Source organism: Condylura cristata, unplaced genomic scaffold, assembly GCF_000260355.1.
Source record: "Condylura cristata isolate star-nosed mole 26May11 unplaced genomic scaffold, ConCri1.0 scaffold00041, whole genome shotgun sequence".
Taxonomy (NCBI): domain Eukaryota; kingdom Metazoa; phylum Chordata; class Mammalia; order Eulipotyphla; family Talpidae; genus Condylura; species Condylura cristata.
The window spans coordinates 855,163-869,911 of NW_004567142.1; the positions used below are offsets into that span (position 1 = coordinate 855,163).

Sequence of the window (14,749 nt, forward strand, 5' to 3'; positions counted from 1 at the left end):
CGGGGATCGAACTCGTGTAGTAGTGGCTGTGGTCAGCCTCGCAGTGCTGTGCTTTAACCTGTTGTGCCACCAGGGAGGGCCCATGAGCCCTTGGGTTATTTTCATACTTTGCAAATAATGTTCAAATGAGCATTGGAGAGCAGGTTTCCTTTCAAATCAGCTTTTTTGTATTGCTTGGGTACATGCCTAGGAGTGAAATTGCTGGGTTGTCAGGCAGATCCATTCTTTTGAGAAACTTCCATACTGTATCTGATAGGGTTCGATCCAGTCTGCTACATTCCCACCAACAGTGTAAGACGGTTCCCTTTACTCCACTCCTCACTGGCACTTGTTTTTGGTCTAAGCTTTAACTCCTTAGTTGCTACTCGGGCGGGGAGATCCAGGGGGCCTCCAGGTAGCAGCCCTATTGAACAACAGAGATATGTCAGTATTTCAAGAATGGGCCTTTCCCTATGGGTGAGTGCTGCCTGAAGGCCAGGCCTGGTCCATGCTCTTTCCACCCCCACCCCTACAGTGAACAGCCTGGGCATCAGTGAGGAGCTGAAGGAGAAGCTCCGGGATGTGATGGTGGACCGGCATAAGGTGGCCCTGGGGAAGACCCTGGGAGAAGGTGCGTTCCCCCAGCACACACACATCCACCCAACACCCAAGTCCTTCACTCCCCGCTCCCAAGCCCACTCCCAGGCTTGTGATCCCATGTCTTCCTCTGGTTTCCCACAGGAGAGTTTGGAGCCGTGATGGAGGGCCAGCTCAACCAGGACGACTCCGTCCTCAAGGTGGCTGTGAAGACGATGAAGAGTAAGTCTGTGCACATGTGTGGGACCCCAGGCTCCTTCCCTATGCCCCTAAGGAGACAGAAAAGCAGAAAAGCTAATGGCAAGTTAGTCCCAACCACTGAGGCTCAGTGTTTCTGGACAGGAGATGGCATCCGTGACAGGTTCTTCAACAGAAGGGCATTACTACAAAGGACTGAAGGGATGACTGGGGAAGTGGCAATCTGGAGGTCAGCAGCAGAGGAAAGAAGTGGTTAGCGCCTTGGGCCTGAAGGACCGAAGGAGGAGGTGCTGAGGTCACAGTTAGGGGCATCTGGTGGGATCTGGGAGTCACAGAGTTAGGAGCTTCAACACAGAGCAGACCCAGCACCCATAATGCAGAAGCAGAAGCAGGAGGGGTGCAGTACCCTGGTTTCCCGCGCCTCCCCCCATCTGCTAAGCATCCATCACAGCTTCCCATTAGGCACAACAGGAAACCGATAGGGCCCGGAAACTGGGGCCAGCCGCTTGTAATACAAAGCAGGCTAGGGAAAGATCTAGAATGAAGTACCTGACTTCATTATTTACCAGCTGTGTGAGCTCAGACAAGTGGCTTTCCCTCTCTGGCCTCAGTTTCCTTTTCTGGAAAATCAGATCATAACGTTCCTACTTCCTAGGTTGTTGTGAGATAAAACACTTAATGCTGGGGTGATGGACAGTCTGCGCCATGCCTGTGGACTCCAGCTGTGTTATTTATATCATCAGAGTGGGTGAAAGCCAGCTCGGGATCACACGGCACAGGAAGCTCAGCGCAAGGCCTTTCAAGACAAGGAAGAAGCATAGAGTCAGGCTGGAGCAGGCAAAATGACCTTTTGTCCACCACAGGGGCTACATGCGTGGACTATAGAGTCATTGTCCATTCGTTCATTCATCCTTTTTTAAAAAAGATTTTATTTATTGATGCATACAGAGATGGAGCACAGGGGTGGTGCGAGGATTCACCAGAGACAGAGTGGGGAGCAGAACAGGTGGATTAACGAAGTACACTGCGGGGGAGTCACCGTGCCCTGAACTATAAGAAGGGGGTGATCGTATGGATATCTGGGGCTCATTCAGACACCCCGGGTTGTTGGGATGTGCTGGGAAGCAGTCAGCAGTACCTGGTGTGGGCCGTGGACCAGGATGTCACGCTGACGAGGTTTGAATTCTGCCTGAGAAAGTGTAAGCAGGCTCCTTAGCCGCGCTGTGCCCTGGTGCCTCGTCTTTAAAATGGAGACACTAGTAGGCAGTGCCTCAGAGGGGCCGGGGTCGGCTGGGTTCACATGTGTAAAGCACTGAGGCAAGCGTGGAGCTCTTATCACTTCGGATGAAGATGAAGAAGATGGGGGTGGGGAGCGGAGGGGAGGAGCAGGAAACAGAGGAACTCTCCCTTCAGCCTGCTCCCATACTTTCCTGTCCCCAGTTGCCATCTGCACGAGGTCAGAGCTGGAGGATTTCCTGAGTGAAGCTGTCTGCATGAAGGAATTCGACCACCCCAATGTCATGCGGCTCATCGGTGAGGGAGGGGCAGATTAGGGGCTGGGGAGCCTCCCCAGAGAGACCCCTGTTAGGATGGAGCCTCCAGTCCCTTCTGCATCAAAGTCACAAACTCCCCCTTCCGTCTCTCCCTCAGTTTGGAATGTGACCTCTGACCTTTCCCAGAAATAGCTGAGGTCCCCAGGAGGGCTCTGGAAACATCCCTGGGAACGGCTGGAGTGGCTTCTCTGAAGCTTGGTTCTTTGCCACCCCGACTCCCCGCCCCCAACAGGGTGGAAGCCAGCTTTTACCGGGAGGGGGACACCGAGCTGGCGAGCTGGCGAGGGGGTGGCTGCCCCCTGAGCCCCGTGGAGTGACAGGAGCCTGGGGGCCAGGCGTGTGTTTCCAGGGTTCGGACCGAGAGGGCTTCCCCGCGCCGGTGGTCATCCTGCCTTTCATGAAGCACGGAGACCTGCACAGCTTCCTCCTCTATTCCCGGCTTGGGGACCAGCCAGTGGTGAGGGGCCTGTAGCCGTCAGTCCACAGCTTTCACTGAGCACCAGTCAGGTACCTGGGACGCCATGGGGCGCAGAGCTTGCGCCCCGGAGCTGTCTGCCAGCGGGAGGACCAGGCCACCCGCACATCAGTGAACAGAAGAGCCAGGTCCCTGAAGTGCAAGGCGGGAGCTGGAGGCGGCTGGGTGACAGGGAGCCAGGCGATCTGACTGGGTGGACAGGCCGCTAGGAGGTGACCTGGAAGGAGCAGCCCCTTGGGGGAAAGAGGGGACATCTAGCCGGACACCATCCAGAGGGCGCGGCACGGGCAGAGGCTCTGAGGTGGGGACAGGTGTGGCTTGTGTGAGGAGCAGAAAGGGGCACATGGCTGGGGGAATTGTCAGGAAGGAGCAGTAGAGCAGGGGCCTTCTAGAAAGAGGTCGGCGTTACTTTTTTAAGATTTATTTGTATTTATTTATACACACAAGATCTGGGATGTAGGCCAGAGATGTGGGGGTGGTGAGAGGACCTACCAGCGACAGAGTGGGGAGCAGAACAGGCAGATTGGCCGAAATCCACTGCAGAGGGGAGCAGTGGCAGGTCAGGAGGGTCTGCTGCGCCATGTGGGCCACCTCCGGGGCCAGGGATCGAACTCGTGCTGCTGCAGTGGCTGCGGAGAGCTTCTTAGTGCTGTGCTTTGCCCCCGCGCCACCAGGGAGGGCCAAAAGAGGTTGGATTTAATTCTCAGAGCCAAGGGGAACCAGTGCAAGGGAGAGCAGGCACACAGGACAGGAGGCAGGAAGGGAGGAAGGGAGGACAGATGGAGCAAGGAGACCCTGCTCACCTCCACTCTCCCCCACCCCCCCACCCCCGCCTCCAGTTCCTGCCCACGCAGATGCTGGTGAAGTTCATGGCGGACATTGCCAGTGGCATGGAGTATCTGAGTACCAAGAGGTTCATACACCGGGACCTGGCGGCCAGGAACTGCATGTGAGTGTCCTTTTCCGGAACCAGCTTCTTCCGGAGCTCTTCCTCCCAGTGGCACGGGGCGGCACACTCACCCTGGCTCTGTCAAGACTCAGAGGCTAGAGGGGTCAGCGGGGAGTTAGGGAAGGCTTCCTGGAAGAGGGGGCCTTGCATGGAGCTCCTGAAGAAGTGCTTGGATGTGGAGAGAGGAGCGACAGGGTGGCTCTGGGAGCACAGCCTGAGCGAGGCAGGAGGAAGGGACCGATGAGGGTGGCCTCGGAGCTTCATCTCTGTTCCCCTTTGTGCTGAATTTTTTTTTAATATTTATTGATTTATGCATACAGACCTGGGTACAGGCCAGAGGTGTGGGGGTTAAGAGGACTCAGAGACACAGTGGGGAGCAGAACACTGCTGAGGGGAGCAGTGGGGAGACAGGAGAGGTCTGCTGCGCCATGTGGGTCAGCTCCCTGGCCGGGGATCGAACTCAGGTCATAGAGATGATAGTGCTGAGACTTAACCCTCAGGCCATCAGGGAGGCCCTGTAATCTATTTCTTTCTCATACTTAAAACAAATCGATATCTATTTTACGTACACTGAAATACATGCACCTGACGTATAAGGCTCCATGAATGTTTACATGGCTGAAAATAAAGTAGGTTCTGTCCGGGCTCCCTCATCCCCTTCCCAGTCACTGCCCCCAGGGGAGTATAACTGTTCTTGACTTCTGTCACCATCATATCGGTCACCAGTTCATAGACATCATACGGATGTAACCATGTTGTCTATACTCCTCTGTGTTGGCTTCTTGAACTCAGCATGATATTTAAGGCATTAACCCATGTCACTGTGGTATCAAGAGTTCTTTCTTTTTCTTTTCTGTATAGTATTCCTCACACAGATGCCTCTCAATGTTCCGCTGCTTAATCTGGATGCTGTTTACTTAGATATGTTTGTGAAAATCCAGTAAGCTGTTCACTTAAGATTTGTGCACGTTTCTTTAGATATATATAAATATCTTTGTGTGTGTAAATGTGTATGTACATAATTAAAAAAAAAAATCAAACCCCAGGAGCTAAGGAAGAACCTGGTGAAAAGCCAGAACTAGGAGGCCCTCATCAGCCTTCTTCCCCTTCTCATTTCATGGAGGGCGTAAGAAATAAGCAGTTCTGGGCCCTCCCTGGTGGTGCAATGGGTTGGGATGCAGCACTGCAGGCTGGCCGCAGCCGCTTCTATGCCAGTTCTATCCCTGCCCCGGAGGTGAGCCACATGGCACGGCTGACCTCTCCTGACCCCCCCGCCTGCTGCTCCCCTCAGCATTGTGCTTCGTCAGTCTGCCTGTTCTGCTCCCCACTCTGTCTCTGATGAACCCTCTCACACACACACACACACCCCCTGCACCTCTGGCCTGTACCCCAGTTCTGTATGCAGAAATAAACAAATCTTTAAAAAGAAGGAAAGAAGCAGTTCCTCTGAAGCCTGTGGCGGGAGGGGAGGCAGTGCCCCACCCCGCAAGCAGGGCACCCGGAGCAAGAGGTCGAGACAGGTGGGAGAGTGAGCCCCGCCTTCCTGCCAACCCTGTCCCTCCCCCAACCCTGGCAGGCTGAATGAGAACATGTCCGTGTGTGTGGCGGACTTTGGGCTTTCCAAGAAGATCTACAATGGGGACTACTATCGCCAGGGGCGCATCGCCAAGATGCCGGTCAAGTGGATTGCCATTGAGAGCCTGGCGGACCGTGTCTACACCAGCAAGAGTGATGTGGTAGGCGCACCCCCGACAGGCGTGGGGGACAGTGGGCCCACGTGGCCTGGCCTGATCATCTCACACGGGGCCCGCAGGGCCACGCAGCTGAGGCCTGTCTGGGGGTGCAGTGAGTGTCTGTGAGCCATGGACATGTTGGGGTGTTGGGGATAGTTACCTGCCCACGAGGCACATGCGACAGTTGGAGTTAGGAGAGGCGATGGCGGCTGACACATGAGGCCTCTGTGGAGTGCGTAGGTGTGTGCAAGTGTGAGCAGGTAACTGAGGGTTTCCGGGACACACTGGGGTGTGCTCAGAAAGATAGTTTTCTATTGCGTGCATGTAGGTGTGTTGACGTGACCTCGTGTGTTGGGAAGTGTCTTCGTGCAGAAGAGAAGCTCTAATGGTCTTTCCCCTGCCACCACAGTGGTCTTTTGGGGTGACGATGTGGGAGATTGCCACACGGGGCCAAACGCCGTACCCGGGAGTGGAGAACAGCGAGATTTATGACTACCTGCGCCAGGGAAACCGCCTGAAGCAGCCTGTGGACTGTCTGGATGGACTGTGAGCACCCATAGAACTCCCCGCCCCCATTCCACTTCAACCCCAGAAGCCACTGCAAAACCCTGAGCACCCCACATGGTCCCAACATATCCAGAGCCCTCTAAAACCTGCATGGGTCCCTCAGACTGTTGCGTAACCTGCCGCCCTCTCAGAATGCTCTGCAGGCCCCTCCTAGCTACCGGGGTGCGAGGGTTCAAACAGCACCGTCCCCTCCTCTGCCGGCTCAGCCCCTTGGCCGGGCAGCCGAGGGCATTGAAGACCGGCGCACGTTCCCTGGGGAGCCTGCCTCTGAGAGACCTTCTTCCAAAGAACTTGAATTCTGTCCACACACCCGAGCATCCACATCTCCCTTGGGCGCTCTGCAAGTAACCTGTGAGCTATATTGAGCGTCTCCAGTCTTGGGTGTGCTCAGGCCTCGTAGGACAGCCTCAGCTCACAGCGCCCTTGGAGTATTGCAGAGCTTTTCTGCAGCCTTTGGGAGCCAAGAGAAGATGTTGCGTAGGTCAGACTATTGGGCCTTCAAATTCCCCGGGGTTCTCTTTGGGTACGTAACAGTTAATGTGTCAGTAGCACTACTAGAAGGCACTGTTGTAGGTACTTTGCATGTCCTGACCAAAGCCACAGAACGTAGGTATCATTATTCTTCCCATTTTGCCCATGAGGAAACTGACGCCCACTGACAGGATTAGTCATTTTTAAAGGCTGTGGAGCTATATCCACGAACCCAGAAGCTTAGAATGACCTGTAGTGTTTCTGTAGATGAGGAGTCTAAGAACAGCATAGCAGGGTGATTCTGGGTTGGGATTTCTACCACGGTTACTGTCAGGGTGGTGGTGTGGGGGGAAGGGGGGGAGGGTGGTGGGCTGCAGTCACTTGAAGGTTGAAAATGGAATACCACTTTCAAGGGGGCTCATTCTCACGGCCATGGTGGGCCGGAGGCCATGGGAACCTCTCTATGGTGCTGCTTGAACTTCTTACAACATGGCGGCTGGCCTCACCCAGAGGAGCCGTTCAAGAGAAAGCATGAGAGAATCACAATGCTTTTTATGACCTAGTGTCAGAAGTCACTGAAAACTGTCACTGCTGCTGAGTCAGAATCCAGTTGAAAAGGTCCCCCCCCATATTAAATGGGGGGAGGAGGCTCCATCTTTAAAAGGGAGGAAACATCTATGAATCTACACACATATTTTTTTAAGATTTATTATTTATAGATACAGAACTGGGGTACAGGCCAGAGGTGCAGGGGTAGTGAGAGGCTTCACCAGAGACAGAGTGGGGAGCAGAACAGGCAGATCGACGAAGTCCACTGCTGAGGGGAGCAGCGGGCGGGTCAGGAGAGGTCTGCTGTGCCGTGTGGGTCAGCTCCCTGGCTGGGGATCGAACTCTTGCTGCAGTGGCTGCCACTAGCTTCACAGCACTACACTTCAACCCACTGGGCAGCGAGGGCCTGCACACATATTTTAAACCAACACGACTTGCAAGTGGCAGAGTCAGGCTCTGATGCTCTGGGAGGCTCTGCTCTGACAGACCCACGCTAGAACACCACTCCCCCCCCAGAGAGGTTTTCCCAGGCCCTTTCCAGCTCCTGAGGATGCCTCCAAAACTCGAGACTTCTCAAGTCCCCATAGATGCCCCCTAATCCTCCAACGTCCTGACATGCCCCAAACTCCCAGACCGCCCCCCCTTTGGAGCCCCTGCTCAGAGTCCTGCCCCTCACTTTGCTGCCCTAGGTATGCCCTGATGTTCCGCTGCTGGGAGCTAAACCCCCGGGACCGACCGAGTTTTGCAGAGCTCCGGGAAGACCTGGAGAAGACACTGAAGGTTCTGCCCCCCGCCCAGGAGCCGGATGAAATCCTCTATGTCAACATGGATGAGGGTGGGGGTCATTCTGAACCACTTGGAGCTTCTGGAGGAGCTGACCCCCCAACCCAGCCTGACCCCAAGGATTCCTGCAGCTGCTTCACCTCGGCTGAGGTCCATCCTGCCGGACGCTATGTCCTCTGCCCTTCTACAGCCCCTGGCCCCACCCTGCCTGCTGACAGGGGCTCCCCTGCACCCCCAGGGCAAGAGGATGGAGCCTGAGCAACCCTCTACCTGGGACTCTCTCTCAGGACCCAAGCTAGGCACTGCCACTGGGGGACAGTCTTCCCCCCAACTTTCTCCTGGCCTTACCTTCATGCAAGCCTCCCTTTCCTGCCTATTTCACGTCCATCCAGGACAGATCCTTTCCCTTTTCCACACCTCCACGTCCCCATTCCAGAAGTGTGGTGGAACGGGTTAGTTGGCAACCACTAAGGGCCCTCATTCCAAGATTCTAGAGTCTGAAGTTTAAAGGGTCCAGTTCAAAGATGTCATGAGTTTTGGGTTCTAAGCAGCCAAAATTCCAGAGTCTCTGATTCTAAAGTGCTAAGGTTCTAGATGTGGAAAGGCTCTGAGATGCTATGCTAGATTTTCAGAGGTTCTAAAATTGAAAAGCTCCTAAGGTTTTAGGTCCTAAAGCATTAAGATTCTAGTCCTAGGATCTAAGTTCTATTATCCTAGAACTTACTTTTCTAGGGCATTGAGTCCTTAGGGTATAAGATTCCACAATTCTAAAATCATAGTAAGACCTACCTAATGCTCTAAAAGTTGATGTTCAAAGATTCTTGTAGTTTAAGCATTCTAGATGTAAAACTATACCTTCAAGGTTTTATATTCTCAAGTTCTAAGCCCCTAATGATGGTCAGCTATAGGTTCTAAGTCTTTATGATCCTCAAAACTCTTGTTATGGGATCTTAGATCCTAAAATTTAAAGGTTTTAGAATCTGAAATTCAAAAATTCTAGAAGTCTAAGCTGGAGGTTCTAAGATCAAATGTTCTAAAATGTGATATTCTAGACAGTCTAAGAAACTGGCGTTTCTAAGTGTCCAGATTCCATGCCCCAAGATTCTAGATTAAGTGCTAAGATTCTAATGTTGTTCTAGTCTATGTTCCAAAGCACTCTAGATTTGTTTGGTCTGAGATTCTGGATCCGCAGTGTATAAGTCATAAGACTCAACAGTTATGACTAACTAGATATCAAAGTTCTAATCACTTCTTGGACAATTTTAGGTCTGGGCTGCATTCTGCCTTTCTAGAACTTTAATCAAGGGCCCAGATACACACATTCCTGAGTCATAAGATTCTAGACACTGTAATTCTAAGATTCTAATAGAAGATTCTCAAGGTCCACTGGTCTAGAAGCCTAAGGTACAATTCCAAGGTTCTAACCTTATAGCAATTTGTGTGTCCCTCCCTTCTTATCCACCTCCGCTTCCTCCTCTCATGTGGCTGTGTGCCCCTCTCTAGCCTGTGCAATGAATTAGGGATCCCTCCTTTCCCCCAGGGGATGATCTCTCTTCTTTGGGGGCATGTTGCCCCCCTGAGCCAGTCCCTCTCACCCCCTGTACAGAATGTGGACTCTGGTGTCTCCAGAGGGGCTCAGATCACATAAAACTTTATAGCCATGCTTCTCTCTTCTCTTGTCTCCACTCAGCTTTCCCCGATAACATCAGCAGAAAAAGGCTTAATGGGGTCTAGAAGTTGACACCCTTTCCCCAAAGTAACAGACACAGGAGTTAAAGGACACACCCTGGCATACCTGTCATGAATACAGAGGCAGTGACATTCACAGACACAGAGTTACGGAGATACAAACATGTACACGCAGACACCAGAAACAGGAAGAAACTACAGCAACACAAATACAGAAAAGGAGGGAGAGAGGTGTCACCAATACTCGGAGACAGAACACAATAGATACCCAGAGAGCCAACGGGCCGACTCACATAGACACACAAGCTCCAGACACCTCCGAGAGCATCACCAGCCCTCAAGGGGACGCCTGCCCACGCAGGCCCGCGGTGTGAGCACAGCATCGCGGGCACAAGTCCCTGGGTGTGCCGGGCCGCCGGTGGAGGAACCTAGGCAGCGCCCGGACGCCCCCCGGTGGCGATTCCTGAGAAGCTGGAGCAGTTCAATCCGGGCCACAAACTTTTTTTTTTTTTAAGAACTCATCTTTGTGGGAAGCTGGGAGGAGAGAGGAAGTCGGACGTGGGCGAGGGGAGGGGAGGGGTGTCTGGACTGGAACCTCTGGGCCCACGTGAGTGTCTTTCCTGCTTCTGAGTGGGTGCTGTGTGTCTAGGTGCTGTCGTGTGAGCTTGTCGTCTAACTGTCCTGAGCTTGTCGTCTAACTGTCCTGTTGTCATAAGCATGTGATGCCGCTCGCCTGAGCAGACTTTGCTCTCCGGTGCATTAGCCCCTGAATCGACGCGTCTGACGCGACTTGGGGCATCTGCTTGTGGCGTTTGTGTGCCTTTGTCTAAGCAGAGATTGCGAGTGACTTGTGAACCGAAGGTCCAGCTCCCGGGCAGCGGGCCTTTGCATTGTCTATCTCGATTGCCTGACTCCCTGGAGTTTTGTGTCTTGGGTTGAGGCGACAGGTGGTGCAGCGTCAGGCGCCCTGCGATCTGGGGCGTTGTAGTGTTTAGCTTAACCACGACCCTGAGCTCATCGGTGCATTCGCCAGACAGCCAGGTTTACCGAACAGCGGTTTAGAGGCTCTCGAGTACAGACTCGCGAACTCTGGAGGTCTTCCCGAGGGGGAGGCTGTGATCGCGTGCAGTGCCCCCTCCATGCTGGGTACCAACCATAGAGAAAGCCCGGGGCGCAGCTACGGTCGTGAAAAGGGGCGCCCCGCGAGCAGTCCCCTCAAAGGGGAGGAGGCGCGATGTGCTCAGCAGCTCTTCTCCCGTTGTTAATGCAGTCTCTGCATTTCAAACCTTCTGAAGCGTTCATAAAAGCAACTGAGCTGCTCCCAGATTAGGGGTGACTGGTCTACTTAGTGTCCATCTCGTGCCCCTCTCTCGACAGCGAGATTTGCGAGGCGGTCCGCTGAAGAACGGCCAATCTGGTTAGGTTTTCCGACAGCCTCCCACCCTACTCGGGTTGGTGAGATAAAACGATAACTGCGATTGGTGGATAGATTGTTTTGAAACCGCCCTAACGGCAAGGGGCGGGCCCTCGGGCAATACATCTCTTTCCGGTATCTTAAAGGCAAAAGTGAAAGGAGGGGTTTCTGCCGACCCTCCGTCTGATTGGGTCTAGTGGTTTTGCCGCTTGGGCTTCTCTAGGGGCGGGAGATCTAGACCAATCAGGATATATATTACAGAGACACTCGTTTGATGTAAGGACTGCGCAGGAAAAGCCGCGTGTGGGGGCGGAGCTTATTCTGAGATCTCATGTCTCACTGGCCCAAATTCTTACTCCCCTTTTCTCATTTGATCCTACAGGAGCGGGCGCGCGGGCACTACCCAATCAGCGCTAGCTCCGCCTCCCAATTTTTCCCGCCCTCCGTTCCGGCCGCGGCAGCGACGTAGGCCAACGCTTCCTCCTCGGCAGCTTCAGAGCCCTTTCACTGCCGTTCTTTTGAAAGCCTCGCTCTAATTGGCCGAATCTTCGGGCCCGCGCCCGTTGCCCCCAAGCGATGGCCAATTGACTGCCGTGTTGCATCGCACGGGGCCACAGAGAAGGGGGAGGCGGCGGCGGCGGCCATTTTGAGCCGCCGCCGCCATTGGAGTGGGGGGCCCCCCCCTTTCCCCCCTCGGCTCCTGACAGGAAAGGTTTAAGGGGGACAGAGCCCTGGGAGGCCGGGCCGGGCTCGGGGGCCGCCCCGGGGGCCCGGGCCATGGATGTGCGCCGTCTGAAGGTGAACGAACTTCGCGAGGAGCTGCAGCGCCGCGGCCTGGACACTCGCGGCCTCAAGGCCGAGCTTGCTGAGCGGCTGCAGGCGGCGTTGGAGGCCGAGGAGCCCGACGACGAGCGGGAGCTCGAGGCCGACGACGAACCGGGGCGGCCCGGGCACGACAACGAGGAGGTCGAGACTGAGGGGGGCCCCGAGCTGGAGGCGACCGCGCAGCCACCGCCCCCCGGGCTGCAGCCGCACCCGGAGCCAGGCGGCTACTCGGGGCCGGATGGACATTGTGAGAGTGCGCGGGGCGGGGGCCGGGAGCCCAGAGTCGGGGCGGAGGAAGGACTGAGGGGCGCGAGAGTCCGTCGCCGGAGGTCGGGGAGACAGTCTGAGGGTTGGGGGATCCCGCCGCTGCCAAGGATCTGGGCACACTGGCGGACCGGCCGTGGGTGCCGGGGAGATAATGGGAACAGGATTTGGGTTTCAGAGGTGAGGCGGGTACGGGGAGTGGAGAGGACTCGGGAACCTGAGGCTCGCAGACCGGAAACCGTGGTTTCTGCAGCTGTTCGAGTCGGAAGGACAAGCTGGAGGCTGCCTGTGCGGTGGCGAGGAGGGGCTGGACCTGGTGGTCGCGGGTCTGGGCCCGGCGGGCCTGGGGGCGGCGTGGGAGCCTGTGGTCTGCGCTGGGGGAGGCTCCCAGGCATCAGGATTTTGAGAATGGAGCATCTTGGAGTTTCCGGTGGGGGTCCTGGGGGGCCTCGTCTTTGGTGCTGGGTTGGGAGAGATGGAGGTGTTGGTGCCTGGCTGGGGCGGGTCTGATCTCGGTGCTCTGGGCGCCCCGGTGGGCGCATGGATGGAGCAGCCACTGCGGGATTGGAATCCCGGGGGTCAGCCTCTGAGCATGGTAAGGGGGGTTCAGAGCCAGGGCTGGAAGCCATCCTCCAAATAGGGACAAGTAGCGTGTTTGATGCTGGGAACTCTGGGGACCTTCTGGCTGACTTTGAGGTGGAGGTGGGGGACCCATTGGGGTCCTGAGACTGGGGTGGAGGGGAGGGAAGGAAGATGCTTCGCTGGACTAGGGACCTGGAGGTCTAGGACCAGGAAGGGCCTGACGACAGTAACTCAGTGACTTTTGCTGTTTCGGGTTGGCAGTGCTCCAGGTGGCTTGGCCCGGAGGGGGGCTTGCTAGGGGTGGGATGGGGTAGATAACAAGTTGGCAGAGTTTGAAGGAACATGGGCTACAGGGACCCTGTGTGCAGTACAGCAGTGCGTGGCCAGTCTAGCAAACATGGGGGAAGGAGAAAAAAAGCCTGTTGAGTGGGCCCCAGAGCCTGTTGACTGGAGAGGGGCACTGTTTCTGGGACTGAGAGGCTCTTTGCCCAGGGAACGGCTGCTAACGTGCTCAGGGATTGGGGGAGGCTCAGGGGGAGCAGGCAACCTCCACACCAGCAGCAAGGTGTTATCTCTGGACTGAGAGGGTTCAGGTAGGTCTGTGACTGAGGAGAGGAGACCCTGGCATGGGAGGGAGAGACTCTGGAGTTAGAACACCAGCAGGACTGAGGAATGGGGACACAAAGGACTCTGGTGTCCAGGGTTCTTGGTAGTTTTCTGAAAATACCCGTGGGGTTAGGGGAATTAGGAGAGAAAGGCAGCCTGGGAAAAGATGGTTTGGGGTTGGCATTGAGTATTTCCTTGCTCTTGAGAGATGGGGTCTCCTGGAGGGAGGCAGCCTGAGGAGAGATTTGGGGTAGAGGGCAGAAGAGGGATCGCCCAGAACCCAGGGGCTGTGAAGAGGCTTTCCGGTTGCAGAGACCTGGCCCAGGGTGCTGTCCAGGGCAGGAGGGACCCTGGCTGCGAAGGTGGGGCAGTGACCAGAGGTGTCTCTGTGGGGGAGTCAGTTCAGTGCTTCCCCTCAGGTTCCAGCCCAATCTTTGTTTCAGATCTGGCTTCACGATTTGGGCAAGTCACTTCACCTCTGTGAGTCTTGTTCCTTGTGTGTGAAATAGGGATAATATTAGTGCCCCCCCAGGACTGTGATGAGTGAGGTCACATGTGTAAGAGACTTCGAGTAAGAGACTTAGCACTGATTCGGCTTGTGAATAGGAGAGTGGAGCTGGACCCCAGAATCATAGCTCCGCTGGGCACAGGAGTCTCAGGAAGAGGTGTTGTGGCGAGCTAGCAATGTGCTGGGAGCCTGGAAAAACAAAGGTTTTAGAGGCCCCTGTGTTCCAATTAAGAAGCTACTGGAGTTCTTCATCTCTCCCCTCCCCCACAGCAAGGTCCTTTGCGCCTCCTTCGTGCCCCTCCAGCCCTTCCATCAACCCTGGTAAACAGATCTGAGAGCTGCTTCAAACCGCCTGACCTGAAGCTTTCCCTTGGGGCTGCACCTGGTTTGTGCCCAGATGTATTTGTCCTCGGAGAAGGGATCCAGAGGGGTAGCAAGTGGCAGCAGAGGCTCTCCTTCCCCGGGGTTCTGCCTCGCAGGTCCTGGCACAGCGCTAGTGGGGCCCTGGGGGCCCCTAGTGCAGCTTGCCCTGAGGACTGCCTGCTTGCTCTGCACCCTAAGGCTCCAGCTTCTCGAGTTACATGCAGGGTCTTCCTCGAGGGGTTTCTGGGTTTGGTGCTCGGGTTTTAGTCCCCCCGTGAGGTTCTCTGTGTGTTATCACAACCCCAGGAATATCTTCTCCAACCTCGTTATTGAGTTATTGTCTCTGTATCTCTTGATTCCTGCATTTTCCCATACTTTTTGGGTCCCAGTCTTAGTTTGGTAGCCCTCTATGGAATCATAATTAGCCTTTTATGTTAAGTGTTTAGTGGGTGTGCCTTGCTAGACGGAAGGCCTCAGTAGGAGCTTAATCTCAGTTGGATCCTAGTGTAGACACGTAGTATGTGCTCTGGGTAATTAATACTGTTAATTCTTAGCACCCCTCAGCCTAGCTCCTCTTCAGCCCGCAAGATGCCTTCCCCAAACCCTTTTCACCTCAGCTCCAAATACTTTAGGACTCATCCCTG

At 55.1% G+C, this 14,749-nt stretch overlaps 2 protein-coding genes across 6 annotated transcripts in view; both read left to right on the top strand.

The window, feature by feature from the left end:
• The window catches only part of AXL (AXL receptor tyrosine kinase), a 29,676-nt gene extending 20,158 nt beyond the window's left edge, over positions 1 to 9,518 (top strand). The window contains exons 11-18 of the mRNA XM_012733732.1: positions 515 to 610; positions 721 to 798; positions 2,215 to 2,307; positions 2,663 to 2,784; positions 3,642 to 3,751; positions 5,328 to 5,487; positions 5,894 to 6,030; positions 7,761 to 9,518. Coding sequence (XP_012589186.1) covers positions 515 to 610; positions 721 to 798; positions 2,215 to 2,307; positions 2,663 to 2,784; positions 3,642 to 3,751; positions 5,328 to 5,487; positions 5,894 to 6,030; positions 7,761 to 8,112 — 1,148 coding nt within the window. The 3' untranslated portion in view covers positions 8,113 to 9,518. The remainder of the gene's footprint in view (positions 1 to 514; positions 611 to 720; positions 799 to 2,214; positions 2,308 to 2,662; positions 2,785 to 3,641; positions 3,752 to 5,327; positions 5,488 to 5,893; positions 6,031 to 7,760) is intronic.
• A 2,039-nt stretch (positions 9,519 to 11,557) lies between these two features.
• HNRNPUL1 (heterogeneous nuclear ribonucleoprotein U-like 1) overlaps positions 11,558 to 14,749 on the top strand; it is a 32,162-nt gene continuing 28,970 nt past the window's right edge. The window contains exon 1 of one of the 5 annotated variants that reach the window (XM_004694137.2): positions 11,558 to 12,029. In XM_004694137.2, the coding sequence (XP_004694194.1) occupies positions 11,735 to 12,029 (295 nt within the window). In that variant the 5' untranslated portion in view covers positions 11,558 to 11,734. Of the gene's footprint in view, positions 12,030 to 12,070; positions 12,227 to 14,749 lie in introns of those variants that run through there. The other 4 variants (XM_012733733.1, XM_004694139.2, XM_012733735.1 and 1 more) reach the window with 4 other exon arrangements.